This window comes from Protopterus annectens, chromosome 10.part0 (assembly GCF_019279795.1).
Source record: "Protopterus annectens isolate FY-2018-M chromosome 10.part0, PAN1.0, whole genome shotgun sequence".
In the NCBI taxonomy this organism is placed as follows: Eukaryota; Metazoa; Chordata; order Ceratodontiformes; family Protopteridae; genus Protopterus; species Protopterus annectens.
The window spans coordinates 415197762-415216417 of NC_056744.1; the positions used below are offsets into that span (position 1 = coordinate 415197762).

The 18656-nt window shown below is 37.2% G+C and overlaps 1 protein-coding gene across 1 annotated transcript in view; it reads left to right on the forward strand.

The window, feature by feature from the left end:
- PLA2G4A (phospholipase A2 group IVA) overlaps window positions 1-18656 on the forward strand; it is a 1409517-nt gene that overhangs the window by 1228580 nt on the left and 162281 nt on the right. Inside the window, exon 14 of the mRNA XM_044085320.1 lies at window positions 8878-9117. Within this exon, the coding sequence (XP_043941255.1) occupies window positions 8878-9117 (240 nt within the window). The remainder of the gene's footprint in view (window positions 1-8877; window positions 9118-18656) is intronic.

Genomic DNA, 18656 nt, shown 5'->3' on the forward strand with positions numbered 1-18656 from the left:
AGACAATGTTAAAAAAATAAATTTCAAAAGGACAGTGATTTTCACATGCCTCACTAATAAAAGACTTGATCTGTCTGTGAACATTTTATTGACTAATCACTCTAAATAATTGTGTATCACATAGGTTCATAGGTTCATAGGTTTATACTAGGCTATCTGCTCTAAGGCATTTATAAGCCTAGCCCAAATTTTTGTGGCTTATGCCACCCCTTATATGAAAAAATACTGTGCCCATTAGTTTGTTGTGCCTCTGTCCAGCAGTGACACAGAGATGATTCCCGGGGTAAACCTACGATCTCCCATCCACAGGTCAAGATTTCTCTTGAACAGAGCCAGCGAGGTGCTCTGCCTCACATGGACCGGGACTCTATTCCACAGCATAGGGAGTCTCTGAGTGATAAATCTATCCCTCCAGCACGTCCTATTTATATCCGTGCTAAGGTTTAAGTCGCTTGCTCTAGTGGTTTTGGTGGATTTGGATTTTTTGAGGTGAAGCATGTCCATTAATTCCGGGTTGGACATGGCCTTGTATGTCAGGCACATGTCACCTCTGAGCAGACGGTATGCGACTGAATAGAGCTATGACTATTAAAATATCTAGTGATTGCATTGCATCAAACAAAAAGTGAAATATCATGTTTTATTATTTTAAATATGATTCAAAGGTTTATATTAATTAGTAGAATTATTTAAACCTGTGCGAATTAATGATTCCTACTTTCAGTTAAAAAGTGATTAGATTTTAATGCTGCTTTCACAGAACATTATAAGGTGTAAGACTTGCACTACATTTCAACATGTTTTTAATAATGTAATAACACTTGTGCAGATTTGTTTTGAATGAGGCTGCAGACTAGCAGAAGTAAAAAGTGCAAATGACTACATGATGTGTGGGGAGCGCTACAGAATCCTGAAAGACCAAAATCTCAAAAGTTCAAAATACTGAAAACACAGAGGATACCAAAACCTACTATATTCCAGCACAAGTACATGCAGAAACATATTACTCTTCAACTATATGTAGGGAGGCAAACCCCCCTGCACCCCCCTTCACTACATTAAGTGCAATCTCATAGTTAATATATTTAAGTAGCAGGGGGTGTGGGGGGCAAAGCCCCCCCACATTGGGGGTACAAGGTGGTGGCTTGCCTCCCCTGCTTATACTTGGAGAAGAGTAATATGGTTTGTGTTTTATTTGTTTCTGTATGTACTTGCGCTGGAATGTAGTCAGTGTTGGTGTCTTGTGTGTTTTCAGTATTTTGAATTTTTGAGATTTTGGTCTCGGGATTTTGTTCTTCAGGATTTTGGGCTTTCAGGATTCTGTAGCATTCCTAATTTGTGGCGTTCTGTCTGCACTAGTTCCTAAAAAGGAACTGCCCTTGTATTATTAAAGCATATTACTTATAGTTGCTTATTTCATTCTGTAATTTAAAGCAGCAAAAACTGGTGACACTTTACAGGAAAAGTGGTACTTGTAGCTTTAGTTATGCAACTTTAATGGCATTCCTTTTGGATGCATGGTTAAAATGGATTAATATTAAGTCAACTTTCATTGCAACTCATTCATTCAAAAAAATAAATCACATTACACATCGTTCACAATGAGGTGTGCAACTGTTTCCAATTCGATTTTACAAAACCTACATCTGTCTGTTTCTCCCACATGTTCAATGGACTTTGTAAAAGAGTGTGTACGTAGCCCACTATCCAGCAATTTTCTTAATGGTGAAAGGTTCCCTTCTACAACCCCCATGACTCTAAGTAAACTAATTCTTAGACTGTGCAGCCTTGGGGTAAGGAGGCACTTCTTTATTCACAGTGTTTACTTGTTTGATGATTCTTGTTTCTTTGTGAAACAACTGAACAATGATCGAGTGAGCTTTACTTTTAACAAACTCTTCCACATTGAAACCATATAGTGTAATGCATGCTGCTTCTTAATCAGGCAGATGTTTAAAATCTATTACTCTTTTTTTTTTCCGTTTTTTTTTTCCAACCAGCCTCAATGACCATCAGGCTCTTTGCCCTCTGCATGTCCCATAAAGCCCATTGCTTTTACCAGGAGGCAAGACCCCTGTGGCCTAATCATTCCTCCTATGGGTAGGAGCTGAGCAGCAATCATCACTTATCTGTGGCTTGGGGGGTTCATTTGCACTTTGTCTGTTATCTCATTGTGTGTAACCCATAACTCTCCAGGGTTAAGTGTGCAATGGGCATCTCGACAGGTGTGTCACTTCTTTCTACCAGTGATATGACCCTCGTGGCTGTCCTGCTCACCTGAAGCCAATGCATGACCTCCAATCTAACCATGCAGACAGGTTCCTTCATATGCACCCTCTTCCTAAAAGAGAGTTGCATCAGCAAAGCCAAGTCACTCTGCATTGCTCCTCATGCCAGCTCTAGGTTGGTGCCCATTTAACTTTTTTTGAATTGGGTCATAAAGAGCACTTTATTCCTCTGTGCAATCAGAGCTGGCTGTATTGCACACTTTCTGAAACAAGTTTAAGTAACAAACATTTGAAGTTTAGTATAACATCCTTACCATACACAATACTCTGATACACATTTTTGACACAAAAAATGAAATGCTGTTGTATTTTATTTTGTTTATAAGGCTAGCCCCTTCAACGTTTTCTTTGAGTTGAAAATTCTTTCTATGCCATCACAAAAAACTAGACGTACTATGCCTCACTACCTAAAGTAACCCATAAACTGCGATATTTCCACATCAGCTGCGATATTTCCACATCAGGTCAGCTACATCAGTAGAGGTTTTCTATTCCTTACAAAAACAGATTGTCAACTAGGTCTTGCAGGTGAAACACCTTACATCAAACATTAATAAATTTCATGATTAATTAGTAAATCCATGATGTAGAACAGAAGATGCTGTTGTAGATAATTAAATTTTTTATCTAGCATGCTTTTCACATGTATACAAACCACTGCTCAGTACCTACTATATGGAACAAAACTAAGTAGACAGCAAAGCTAAAATTCAGTTGGCATAATATAATATTTTTTTTCAAAATCATATGCAGCTGTAACATGATGAGCGCAACTGGAAATTATATCAATTCTTAAACACAACACAATAAATATACTTTAAACATGAATAATCATCTTCAGTCTTACTCCAGTGTTGAAACCATGGCTCTGTAATGAGTAGCTGATTTCCCTACATCATCTTTTGAGGCTGGTACAATATGTGTTTCTTTCAGATTGTCAATATTGAAAATACATGTGACACTTCTGTTCATTCATTCAGCGTGGAAGCTTATCCTGGTACTTACTGGGTGAAGGTACAAAGGCATATCCTGAGTGGGGTACTAGCCCATTACTGAATGTGTGTATGTGCACCCCCCTACACACACACACACACACACACACACACACACACACACACACACACACACACACACAGACTGTATGGCATGCACACATGCACATGTATGAACAGTTTACAGGATCATAAGCTGTAAAGGGGAGTGGGATAAAACTTGCAGCACCCAGTGAAACCTGCACAGACACAGAGAGGATGTGCAGGCTCTATATAGAAGACACTACAGCCAAAAACTGAATTGGAGAAACAATTGCCATGAGGCAGAACAACTAATCACTATATACCACTGTGATATTCAGGACTCATAGAGTATAGTACATTACAACTTTATGAAAACAGGTAATTCTTTAAGCACTTTAATCAGTTCAGCACAATTTCTTAAAAGTAAAGAGAAACTAGTGTGCTTTAAACACATTGACATAAATTTACTTGCAGTTTACTGCCAAAACCCAGACCCCAGAAAACACAGGGGCAGCAGGATTATTCTAAACATGCTTACACACAAGAGTTTATTGTAAGCTGACAGTTTACCATTATCCCTAATATAAGATGGTCCTAACCACATAAAGTTTTGTTTTTTTGTGACTGCTAAATTAATTATCTGTTGAGATTTGTGCAGTACCCGCAATGTGTCAGTAATGTAGTAGCATGAGTCACAGATACATATAAAAAGAAGTTAAATCTATTCTTAAAGCATACAAATATTTATTTTCTTCTTTAAATATTTGCATCCCTTTCTTTTTTGTGATTTCATTTCATTGCACATTTACATTTTGTTAGATTGCTTGAAATTTATTCTTGTGTTTGATCCACAGAACTCGCCATTGTTTGTCCCTTATTCGACTTGCTTGAGAAATGATTTCCATCCACACTGTGCATATTTTAGATATCCATGACCAAGCTATTTTCTTTTTATATGATTTTTTTGTAAATTCTCCCTTATTCCCCTTTTGCATCCCATCTTAGAGTAACTTTTATTTACACAATTTCAGCAGTCATATGCAATGCCATAGAAAGCACTTTTTTATTTCATTCCATTGTCGAATGATTTATTAAAATGTGTTCCTTGATGGAACAGATTTGTTTGATCCACGTTAGGATAAAAAGCTTATAATTTTAAGACAGTGTTGACTCGTACAACATTAAAATGAAATCACAGAATTTTTCCTGACTTGTGCAATAACTGTTTTACCTACCACTGACCTTTTAATTAGGAGGCTTGACATTTTCAAATTCTGTAAATTCAGGGCATTTACTTAGACATGCTGGGGACTTAAACTTTTTACATGTTATGCACATGTTGCAGTGAAATCCTTTGGTAAATCTTTTTTTGTAAATCACAAATTGATATTTTAAGTATCTTGAATGCTGGATGTTGTTGCTAGGGTTCAGAGCAGCTGTGGAGACAGCTCAGAGACTGAGTTTTCTGAGCTCTTTAGTCCAGTCCATCATTTAGGATTCTGAGTAATTGCTGCAGTTGCCTTAGGCTGCAAGGTGGCCACTGCATTCATGCAGCCTGACTTTTTAGGAACATTGTATGGTAAAATTATTGTTTTTGTCAGATTTGAATGCACTTTAATATGGCAAGTGCCGCATCAGCCCATGATGTATGTAAAAACTATACATGCCGGTGGCTCTGTAAATGTCTGCAAGTGCTACCAAGCCCGTTTTTTGCACGATTAGTATATATACTGGGGTTCTTTGAGTCACAGGCTGCTTGTTCTCAGTGACCTCATTTTTTTTTTTTAATCAGACCCCATCATACTGACTTGCGTTAACTGTGTCTAGTCTTTGTGGGTAAGTTTACAGTTTTTATTTGACTCCTTCATTTTATGTCTGTGTGTAGATTGTCATTATTAGATATATTCACTGCTGTTTTGGATGGGTGTTATTTACACAGTAACACACACCCTGGGGGCATTATTGCACTTAATGTATGTGCTGTCTCTAAAATTGTTATGTTTTACTTGCTCAATATTTTTTATTACTATTTTTTTTATATATTTTTGATGTTAAATAGTTCCTCCAACTAATGTTTCAAACTTGCTGTAGTATATGTAAATGATGTGAAGTACTTTACATCTAAAATATAACATGTTATACATATACTCCTAAAATGTGTGGACGCTGCCCGTCATTGGGGATTGAAGTCACTAAATAATGACATACACGCTAACACAAATCCTGTTATTTAATCAACTTTCTAATTTTGCAAGAACAATATTTAAAATCTGTTCCTATTTTTTGAGCATTTGTTCACATTTATTTTAGGCTTTATCTAGATTTTTCTTGAGCTAAAAGGTCGAGAGGTATGCATATCTCTTAACTGCTGATGCCAGTGGTCAATCGATCTCGCTCACTCTGTCTCTCTCACACACACACACACTTTCTTCCACTTTCATGCACACAAGTACGCATACATTCACACATGCAGGCAGAAACACAAACACAGATAGATACATACGCACTTTTTCATTTACTTTTGCCCTTCCTAAACAGCAAAAGTGCTGTTTTGCGAGTGTAAAATAATGGCTCGATCAAACTTGCTCTCACACACATTCTGCATACACTCACACGTACAGGCATAATCACACACACACACTTTTAAAAAAAAATTTTTTTAATTTTACACTCGCTAAACAGCAAAAGCGCTGCTTAGCAAGCGTAAAATAATGGTGGCCATTAGGTTACTTTCAGTCTGAGTTCCATGGCAGCTTGATATGCTGCCGTGAAGAGGTGGACTCATTTTTCAGTGGGCATTACCTGTAGATTAACACCCTGCTGGAGAATGTTTGTTCTGCAGCCAGGGTGCTGTTGTACAGGACACCTCTTCTCTAAGTTATTAAAACATATTACATGACTGATGTATGATTACTACTGGCTGAATAAAATACAGGGTTACAGAACAGAATTCTAAACTGATTTACAGATGCTCTCTGGAAGTGAAGGAAGGAAGGATTTTTGTAGGGAATCTGATGCATCTGTAGTGATTGGGTTGGTGTCATAATTATGTAACAGATTGCTATTACATTTAAGCTAGAAATAGAGAACAGATTCATTCCACAGAATAAAAACATCTCTGAATCTAGAGTCTTTTTGTTCTACTGACTACACAAGAGACATTTGTAAGAATAATGACTGGGATTTACATAGCCCATGTACTTTGTGAGGTACCTGTAAATGCATTGGTATACATAGCCCACGTACTTTGTGGGGTACCTGTAAATGCATCGGTATACATAGCCCACGTACTTTCTGGGGTACCTGTAAATGCATCGGTATATATGCCTGAAGTCATGGATGAACATGTACCGCTAAGAGAATGTACGTGCATGCACCCAGATGTGTATTTAATCATATTTAAAATTTTATTTATGTTACTTAAATGTTATAAAGCCAGCTCCAGCAGTAAGCATAACTCTAAGTGTAACCTCGACTGTCTTATCTTGAACTAAAAAAAAAAAATTAGACTAACTCATGTCTCTTGCAAGTCGAAACAGCAATGACAGCTCCTAATGCCAACTTTTCTGGAAATTATTGCCTACTAAAAGATGCCTGCAACTGCTTCCTGCTCAGTACATCTATCTAATGTGTGCAGTCATGTGTTTAGCACTGAAGACTCTCTTCTACAACTTAATTTGCAACCACTACTGTCATCCTAATGCTTGGCAAATGCTACACTTTGAGTAGCTAATGCAGGTGTGTTCACCTCTAAATATTAACTACAGGCTGTATGTGCTTCTGTGTGCTTCATATATCGTTATTGTATGGAGACCAAGATAACATCAGAAATACCTTTTGGTCTTTTCTGAGGGAATTCAGATGCATTTACAGTTGATCAGTCTCGGCCAAGATGCAGAGAAACTGTTATTCATTGTAAAGTAAACGTGGTGTGTTTTGTTTTCATTCATTAATTACTTTATCATATTCATGGTCATGTGAATCTAAATAAACAAACATAAGGTCAGTCTCTCATGAAACACACACACACACACACACACACACACACACACACACACACACACACACACACACACACACACACACACACACACACACACACACACACACACACACACACACACACACACACACAAACACACACACACACACACAAAAAAACACACCTCATGGTGGGTGCGGATTCACTGATCATAATGTTTCCTCTTAAGCATTTTGAATCTCTTTAGAAACTTACCATCAAGGTAGTCATTATTTATCTTAGCATATTTATATAATCTTCAATGCATATGTCAAACAAAATCTCTTTGCCTGGAAAAACAGATCCACATTTTACCTGATACTGGCTATATCTTGTCATCTCAACATGTTGCTGTTGTTGTTGTGTCTTTCGGCTTTTCCCGGTTAGGGGTCGCCACAGCAGAACTCCGGTCTGCTAATGATTGGTAGTTGATTTTTATGTGCCGAGTTACCAGTCCTGACGGACAACCTTCAACAAAGGTACGCCCATTCACGCATGTCTCCACGCAGAAGACGCTCTAGCTGAGAATCGAACCGGACAGTGTCTAAAGCCTTATTTGAAGTTAAACCATACTGGCTGTTCACAATATATATCTAGACATCTCTCAACTGTCCTGATTTTGTCTCATATTTTTACCCTGGCCTATGAGGATTACAGTCAGTCAATAATGCTACACATTAGAGTTTCTTACTTATTTTTCAGAAAATGCAGACCAATGCAAAGCCCATTATTCTATTAGCTTACTAAGTAAATAAGATTAATATTTTAAAACAAGCATTTGTCCCTCATTCATACCTGTCAGCACAAGAAATCTGGACAAAGCCAAAAATCATGGGAGTACAAAGGCCCAAAAATAGGGGCAGATTTTAAATATTGTTCTTTTAAACTTAGAAAGTTGCTACAGTGAGAGTTTTTGCATCGTTATGTATTTTCTGAAGTATATGAAGTGTGAAACTCAATGTCTGTCATTATTTAGTGTTATTTAGTGACTTCAATCCTCAATTTTTGGCAGAAAACCACAAATTTTATAAGGAATAGACCACAAATATGCAGCAAAATCCTGGACATTCTGCGAAAATCTGGACAGTTGAGAACTATGGCCTCCTTACTTTTTGGCTTTGTCCTTCCCTCTTCAGCAAAGAAGATGAGAGCTCTATGGCCTTGTCTAATATTGGAAGGCCCTTTTGGTAAAGGCTTGTAGATAGCTTTCATTTTCTTCCGGTAATGCAGATATTCTTATTTTAGGTGAAAAAAAAATACAGCAGCTTTTATTCTGTTATGAATGTGAATATAGGGAACACAATGCAAGATAAAATAAACAATTTTTATTTGAAGTTGCAATATCTCCTTTGCAATTTAACATATTTACAATTATTTTTTTTATGTCAGTGTAACAAATGTCTTTTCATCAGGGTGTAATAATGCATATTCAAAGAAATATTTGAGATATGTGTTTTTTTTTTTTGCTTTGCTTATGAAGTAACAAACCCTTTGTTGTACATGTCTATGTCTACACGTACAGTCTTATCTGTTCTCAATGACTCTACCTTAGGCTCAGAAAAACCTGATGCAGAAAAGGAATATGATCGTCAAAACCAAGCAACCTGGGTTGAAAGGATGCTGGCTGTGATCTTCAATGACTCCTCACTGTTTAACACAAGGGAAGGGCGTGCTGGTAAAGTTCACAACTTCATGCTGGGCTTGAATTTAAATGCTTCTTATCCTCTCTCTCCATTTGGGGGTCTCATGTATCAAGTGTCCATTGATGAAGATCCAGACACTGCAGTGGCAGGTGAGTTTGCAGAGTTGTTGGGTATGTTTTTATTTGTAAGGTACTGCCTGAAAACAGTAAGAAACATATCTTATACTGCAGATGGTATAGATGTTCTTTTTAAGTAGAATTGAACAAGTAGGATTATTTTATCTAGTGCAATGCCAGCAAATCTTCATTCTGATTACATGAGATCATTTCATATTAAAATTAAGTAAACAGAAGCAATAAATCCCATTAGAGTAGCCCAAGAAAACAGGACAAAAGTAGCATTAATCATTAAGATAACTACACCCAGGGTGGGAGGATGGCATAATGCTTAAGGTGTTTACCTTGGCGACACAAGGTGCAGGGTTTGATTCTCACATAGGGTAATTGGCTAGGCTTAAAATGACCCACAAGAGCAGTTAGCCTAGTATTAATCTATGAACCTATGATTATAGCACCATGTGTACCGAGAGACACAAAGTCATAAAATAACAGAACTTGCAAGCAGACACTAAAGCAATATGAGTTCTAGGCAACCAATCAGTTTTAATAGTAGTAAGTGTGACAAGACTAATGAAAATAATTTTCAAGCATATTTAGATATATTACCAATGCATGTAAACCCATTTGAACTGCAGAAGTTGGCAGTTCTGAGAACATTGTGGGTGCTGAGAAGAATACCCTTGGCAAACATAAGTGACTGAACCAGTACTAATTTCATGACTCTGTGTTCTGAGTCAGGGATAGGATCCATTCTTATGACAGTATTAGAAATCCATATCATTTAGAGACATTAAAAAAAGAAGATACACTACACAGATATTTTGGTAAGAGTACATTCTGGATAAGTTACTAAGCATCTCCGTGTCATGATGATGATGATGAAAATTCTAAGACTGAGAGAACCCAGTCAATAGAATACAAATGTTTCAGTAGTTTGCTCTGCATTCAGGAGAAATACTGGAATAGCAATGCATCTATGAAATATTACTGTAAGGATAAACAGAGAGAGAATACATTGCAGGCATTTAAAAATAGTACAGTGTATAGGACACATTGAGGCCAATGGCCACTGAGTTATTTTAGGGCTTCTTTACTGTTCGCACTGCAGATGCCTTGATGAACCTGTATTTTTGTGAAACCGTGAACCCAAATGAAGTTAGATATCTGATTGACAATCTGATGGTCAGTTAATATGTTTGTCTTGAATAACATGTACACACCCAAATCTGGAGAGGGATTTTCTTATTTCCCTCTAATAGTAGCGTCCCCCTCCCTGTCAAGTCTGTCAATCATTTGCGATCAGCTCACTTAGGTGCAAAAACAAGTCACTGAAACCTCCCAGGGTTTTCTGTACAGAAAAACACAAGAAGCCCCCTTCCTACTTCGCTCTCAATATGGGAGTCTGCATCTCCATTCCCCTGATCCATAGATATTATAATGTGAGGAAAAACATTTTCAAACAATCCCTGTCTCTTAGATGTCAAAACAGCAGTGGCAGCTCCTAAATTAATCACAAATCACATACAGAAAGGAGAGTCATCGCAGTGTGAATGAAATGAGTTTGGGGGTAAATACCAACATGACAAAAATGGGGGTCTACTTTACATGCTCGAAAGCTGAAAAACTCAAATGCAAATAGCATGACACATAAAGAGCGAACCGCGAATACGTCGAACGAACAAAACCGTGAAAGTGGAAATATCTAATTCACATAGTTGGCCCATCTGCGGTATAGCTCCGTAAGGTAAGTGTGCGATAGTTATGGACCTTAGGGATAGGGAGGGGTTAAGGTAAGGGCATAGGTAGGTAGTGTATGTAAGGTTTTGTGTAGGTAATGTATGTAAGGTTTAGTGTAGGGTTTTGTTAAGTGTATGTGTGTGGTGTAGGGTTTTGTTAAGTGTATGTGTGTGGAATAGTTAGTTTGTTTGGGTATAGCTCCGTGAGGGAAGAAGAAGTGCAGTAGTTACGGACCTTAGGGTTAGGGAGGGGTTAAGGATAGTGCATAGATAGTTGTGTATGTGGGGTTTAGTGTAGGGTTAGCAGTAGGGTTTTGGTGCTTTAATTTAGGGTTAGAAGTAAGGTTTTGGTTAGTGTATGTATGTATTTCTTTTATTGTGTTTGGTAGGTAGTGTGCTGCGGGTGGTGGGTTGGCCGACTATGATGGTTCTAGGTTTTAAATTTCGCACTTTAGTATGTTCGACGTATTTGCGGTTCATTCTTTGTGTCACGCTATTTGGATTCAGATTTTTTGCGTTTCGAGTGCATAAAGTAGTCCCAAAAAAGGCCGTTTTTAAAGACTGGAAATGTGTAGAGCATCCAGGCCTAATTTGGGGCACATGTGTTTAGACAGGACAGTGTACAATTGTCAAGACCAGGGAAAATAATGCATCTCTGATGGTTGTTAGTGCTAGAAGCATTAGTAATAAAGTTTTTTATTGGAAAATTTGCTAGATTCCCACAAGACTGATGTTGTTACTGTTTGTGAAATGTGTTTAAAGAATAGTGACTGGAAACTAGTTCTGTGAGGCTATAAATGTTTTTGCTGTAACACACACGCTAACAAAAAATCAGGTAGACGTGTTGTGATCGTGATTAAAGATTGTTATGAGACCTGTGATTATTACATGTTCTGTGATAACACCAACACTACAGACTGTGTAACGGTGACAATAAAGACAACCCTGGAACACATAATTGTTGGAGTGGATAGACCACCAAAGTCAGGTGCAGATGACCTAGAGGAATTCATACATTTCTAACGTGAAACAAAAGATGGAAGAGTAATTGTGGATGGGAACTTAAATTTACCAGAAACTGACTGGAATAATATTAATTCAACATTAGGAAGGAAAATATTTACAATGTATGTTCAGGAACAACAAGTGATTCAGATTGTAAAAAGGCCTACCAGGGATTGGGACATATTAGACATTGTTTCTGTTCCTAGGGAAATAACTGTAAATTCATGTTATTGTGCAGTGATCATGGGGTTATAAAGGTTAAATTGTTGCTAGATAATTCTGCCAAATGGAATCTAAACTAATGCACAGAATATTAATAAGGGATGGAAGCAAAACAGCACTATGCAAATGAATTGGAGTTATGCATCCAGTGGAAGAAGTGCAGAAGAGATGTGACAAGTTATGATAGATTGTTTGAATAGAAAAAAAATGTTTATCCAGCTTTACAAAGTCAGGAGGACTTATTTCCATAAGAACAAAATACTTGATTAAGGGGATAGACAGAAATATATAAGAAAGGGAAAAGAGGTTGAACTATAACTCTGAAAATTGAAACAGACAGATTATACACAGTGTGAGACAAGATCAAGAAAAATTTTAAGAAAATGTATATAAAGCTATTGAGTATAATATGAAGCCATTGTTATCGATATGTAAGATGTGGCAGGAGTAAAGACATGCACACTGATAAGCTGTGAATTAATTCTTAAATTTATTCTCAAACAGAACAGATATTTACAAAATCTTATGCAAAGCAGTTTGGGTCCAGAAGGGAGTAATAAATTGTCCTATCCAGGTAATGTCAGATACTGAAATCAAATTAGATTATATTGAAAAAGAACTATGGTAATTGGGCCCAAACAAAGCACAAGGAGGAGACATAATTAGTAATAATGACCTGAGAACAGTTCAGCATGAACGTACAGCACCGTTATATTTGCTATTTACTCTGTCACTTAAGTATGGGGTGATTCGTCAAGATTGGAAACATGCACTTGTTAAACTAGTGTTTATAGGAAAAGGAAATGGGTCGAACCCAGAATCATACAGATGCATACGTTTACTTTCATGTTGTGGAACAAATAATAGAGAAGGCTATTTTAGATAAATGATTGTCAGAACTGGAGTGGTTTGGACCTGAAATCATATATCAGCATGATGTTCTATAACAATATAACAGATATAAGTGAAAATTGTAGTGTGATATAATTTATATAGACTTAACTTCAGCATTTCACATCCGTTATACACAAAACACTGATCAGTAAATTAGAACAGCTTGATATTAATGTAATCTTGATAAAATGGTTTACAAATAGCTCATGGCAAGTATCTTACAGCAATTGGACAGATGAAATTCTAAGTTGCAGTTAGGGTGATCCGCATTACAACCTATTGTTTAGGTTGTGTCTTTCAGATCTGTCTAACTAGCCGGATTTGCAAGGCCACAGAACAGATTATCATGGACCTCATTAACAAGGACATTGGCAACATTCAAACACTTGATCCCCCACAGTTTGGCTTTGTGAAGGGGAGATTATGTCTCCTAAATTTGTTCAACTTCTTTGAGGTAGTCACCAAAGCCATGGAAGAGGGGGAAGATGGTGAACACCACCTACCTTGACTTGGCCAAAGCCTTTGACACTATTTCCCCACTCGGGCATAATAGATAAACTCTCTCAACTAGGCATCAATCCATATGTTACCAGATGGGTAACAAATTGGCTCACTGATAGAACCCATGTAGTCAAGATAGGGGAAGCCACCTCAAGCAGTAGACTCGGAACAAGCGGCGTACCCTAGGGTTCGGTGTTGGGGCCTTTGTTATTTGGGATATACTTTTCTGAAGTGCAAGCCAAAACCAGTGGGCTATGGCTGAACAAGTTTGCAGATGACTGCAAGCTGGGTGCTGTCATCAGTTCCCATAGTGATGTGGACATACTCCAAGAGGGTCTTACTCAGACAAATGACTGGTGCCAGAAACATGGCCTCAAGCTGAATACCAAAAAATTCATCATCATCCCCTTTGGGGAATAAGCACTCAGTCAGTCATGAGGGATTTGGGCACCCAGGTTGATAGTCTGACATTTGACCTCCATGTTGCAAGCCTTCTACATGGCCCACCTTATAAGTAAGGGTATCTCATCCAGGACTAGGAGGTCATAACATCCCTGTATTCTTCCCTTATAAGGCCTATTATTGAGTACAATGCACCTTTCAGCATGTACCTCGCAAAGCACATGCAGCAGCTGGAGAGACCACAGAGGTTCCTCATCAGAAGAATCCGGGTCCTCAAACATCTACCCTACTCAGATAGGCTAAAACCCCTATCCCTCTACTCAGTTTCATAGAGATCCTCAGAGGTGACCTCTGTCTGGCATACAAGGCGATCATGGACCCCACCTTGATGGGACTGCTGCATGACCGCAAGTCAAGCTCCACTCAAGTAACCCACATCCTTGGACTCAACCTGGTCTGTGACATGAACAAGACTTGTTGGCAGGACAGATTTGTGTCCCAGAGACTCCCTCATCTATGGAATAGACTCCCTCTCCACATCAAGCAGAGTACCTCTTTACCCTTTTTTAAGTGCAACCTGGAAAACTGGATGGGAAACAGAAAATATACTCCTGGGATTCCACCCATGTCCCTGCTGAACAGGGGCATTGGGTGCTGATTTGTTGCTGGTTTGTCTAAACGTGGGCTAAACTCTTGGCTAGAGTTCTAAGGGCCTCAGGGCCAATAGCCTAGTAACCTCCTATTATTCTATGTCTTTTTCATCTGAGGTGTTCTACAGTCTGTAAGCAGATGACTTGAAAATGGGTAAACTGATTACATGTTTTACACATGGGGGCATTTGCAAAGGAACTTGACTAAGTTGACAATTTGTGCACAGGAGAATGATATGCTTTTAAATACATAAAAAACTAAGTACATGACACTTGGGATGCCTAGACTGAAAGGTGAGTTTTTAATACAGCATGCAGTGACTGAAACTGTAGATTCACTTAAGTACCTGTGAATATGGACAGACCCAGCTTTGAGCTTTACTAATCATGTTGACCAATTGGTTAATTGGTTAAAGATAGTTATAGAACTATAGGTTGCATCAAATGATTTATAATGTCCAGGACATTAGAAATGATGCAGTTATTGTTTTTTAGTTGTATTAGACCCAGACATGAAAATGGAATAACATTATGGACATATCAGATATAGAAATCTTATAAGAAAACAAGCATGAGTAAATTGGAAAGGGTACAGTGAAAATATACCAAGGACATCCATGGATGTGGAAATTTAAATTATCCCAAAAGACTAAAATATCTGAACTTGTACAGTGTCTCATACAGATATTAAAGAGGAGACCTTATTCAGCTATCTAGGACATTTAGAAACTACCTCTGTGAATGTTTGGGGTTATCAAAAAGTAGAAATGAATCAAAAGACAACCTATGTGGAAGATTATATAGCAGTGAAAGGTGCACTAATTAGTTTATTGAAATAGTATCTGATGCATGGAGTAGATTACCAAATTACATTAAATCAAGCACTTGTTGAGATATTTTAAGAACAACTTGGACAATTAACAGGAAACTGACTGTTTTGTTATATCGGTAAACTAGAAGGGCATTATTGTCTGTGCCTGAAATATTTTTATGTATGTATGTAAATGCCAAATTTTCTGGAAATTATTTCTTAGCAAAAGATGCCTACAATTGTTTCCTACTCGATACATGCATATAGTATATGGCATTGACAGCTGATTTTTCTGATGAAAAGCCAGGTGGACAAACAATGGGGATGACACAGATGACTATTCACCATCAGTGTTACATTGAAGAGTCTGTGGCCATCCCAAAAATTGTTGTAATAACTTTGGGGTTGTGGTATGTGTAGCTGGGTTCACTTTATAATCTCAAAATTCTGAAATATTGAATTTCATTATTTCGAGACTATAAAATCGAATGTTCGGAATGGTGAAAGTACATAACCGCTAATCCGAATATTTAGAATTCGTGGACATGATTTAATGGTATGTGACATGGAATATGTTGTGTGGATGGTTTCCGGTTTAGTATGTGGATTCAGGTGTAATTTAAGGTAAGTGCCTAGTTTATAAGGGCTTTGGGTAGGTGTGTGAGTGTATGCAAGTGTGTTTGGAAGTTGTACATGTGGGTTAGGGTAGGCAGGTAAAAGTATGAGTGTTTAAATGTTGAATGTGTTGGTGTTTGTATATATGTGATGTGTGTGTGCAAGGGAGTGTAGAATGTCTGGTTGTGAGTTTGCTGTCTTTTTCTGTTAGGTGCGATCTTGGAATTAGAATATATAAGTATATATATATATATCTATAGTGTGTGTGGGGGGCGCATGGGATGCTTACCCCCCTCCTTATTTGTAGTGTAGGTTTGTTAGTTTGTATTGTGTGTGTGTGTGTGTGTGTGTGTGTGTGTTTGTGTGTGTGTGTGTGTAGTTTGGTGTTTATGTAGTGTTGTATGTGTTGTGTTGAACTTTGTGATTTTAAATTTCACGGTTTTGGAGTTTCGGTGTTGTTGAGATTCGACTTTATAGTCACGACATACTGAAATTAGATGTTTCAGTATTTCGAGATTATAAAATGAATTTGTGTAGCCATCTGCCTGAGTGGCACTGGTGACGGTTGAAACAACTTTACTAGAAGAAAGTCAGAATGCTATGAATAAAAAGAAAAAAAAATTGATATGAATCAAGCATATTATAGAACATCAGGAAAACCAATGATATCACTAGGATAAAATTTACTTCGCAGTTTAACTAAACAGCACAGTAGAAAACTAAAAAAAAAAAAAAAAAAATCATCATGCTATTAGATAACACTGCAGTTAGAGATAGTACCTTTAAGTCTCTCACAAAAGTAATGCAAGCCACCAAAAATCCCTTTTGTTATCTTCTGGTGTTGTCTGAAAAGAAGTTCCACCCTGAGATTTCAAGGCAACAGTAGCCAGTGTAAGACTGTCCTGCCAAGCTGGGAGGGCTTTTCACAAATACTAAAGGTTCAGAATTTTATATCACAAAACGTAGAGCTAGGGACCCATGCAGCAGAGGGAGAGACAGCATGCATTTCTTGCCACACTGATTTCCCATAACATGTGGTCATAATCACAGTCCAGAACTGGGAGAATCTCTAAAAACTGGCAGGGCCTGTCTCTCTCCTAACATATGAGGTGGGTATATAACATGCCATTTTTGTAAGTGTGGAAAACTTAGCCAGCAAACATTTCATATATTTATAAACGAACAAAAATCCAAAAAAGAAAGCTGAGGTAAGGCTCCAGTGTCCAAATAAATGCAGAAACCAGTCTTCAGGCGTTATATAAAATGAAGTCTTCTTTAATGTCACACAAGCGCTTTCACACAATGCTTCTTCAGGTGTATGAGTAACATAATTAACTACACCTATTTATATACCTAATTTAGTCACATGACCTAACAATCTATTAACATTAAAGTTATACAGTCACACAATGAATTAAAAATAAATGTGTATGAAAGTGCTAGCATCAACCATTCTATTATTTCATTAAAGATATATATATATGTATATACACATAAAAATATATATTTATTCACATAAAAATATATATAATAAAACATTTAAATGCTCATAAATATGTGAGTCTTACTTATTAAATAAAAATACATATATAAAAAAAATATATATAATCACAACAAACCTAGTATCATATCTATCTAGGTAGCCCCCTTTTTCTCAAGATGGGTTTGCTGGGCATGCTGTCATTAAGCCCATGGCCGAAATTAGCTCTCAACATAACTATCCATTTGGCCTCTATCTCTTCAGTTCTATCTCTAATGTCCCCACATTTCAGGTTTTCATATGTTCTTGCAACTATCATAAACTTGAATGTGTGCTGTTTACCTACTTTAGAAACATGTTTAGACAAGGCATTATTTTCAGACCCCTTCCCTATGTGGTATATGTGCTCCCTAATTCTTTCTTTTAAACTACGATCTGTTTTGCCTATATAGAAACTATTGCATAGACAGCAAGTAGCAAGATATACCACATGTGTAGTCACACATGTTCCACTAACCCTGATATCAAAAACTTTACCTGTATCTGGATGTCTAAAACATTAATCTTTATTAATAAACTGACATTGCTTACAATTACCACATGGTTTTGTGCCGATGGAGTTAACTGCTGTTACACTATCTCTTCTGTTACATAGCTTTCTTTAAAGACTCTCTTTATTTTTGAAGGTAAACTGTGGTCTTGAACCTACCACCTTACTTGATGATAGGCTCAGTCATAAGAATCTTCCAGTGATTATTAATAATACTGGTATATCTCCCAACATCCCTTGAATAAGATATATTAACCTTCAGATTATTGTCTCTCTCATTTATTTCCCGATGGTATTTATCCGAAAAGTATGGTTTAGCCCTTGTCTCCCTCAATCGTTTTACATTCATAAAACCATCTTCTATGATATTTCTCTCATACCCTCTCTCTTCCAATTCATAGCAGGTTTTAATAAGTTGCTTCTCAAATTCATCCTTATTAGCACTTGATCTAGATGCTCTAAAAAATTGATTTTGAGCAACATTTCTAAATACATATCTGGGATGCATACTCTCCCTTGATAACAAAGTGTTAACATGACATTCTTTCCTATAAAGTTTAGTGCTAATAGTGCCTGAATTTCCTTTTTCTAAAAGTACATCTAAAAAACTGATCCTCTCTTCAGAGTAATTTAAGGTAAACTTCAAAAATCGTGTTGTATTATTAATATATTCAACAAACGCTAACAACTCTACTGCTGTTCC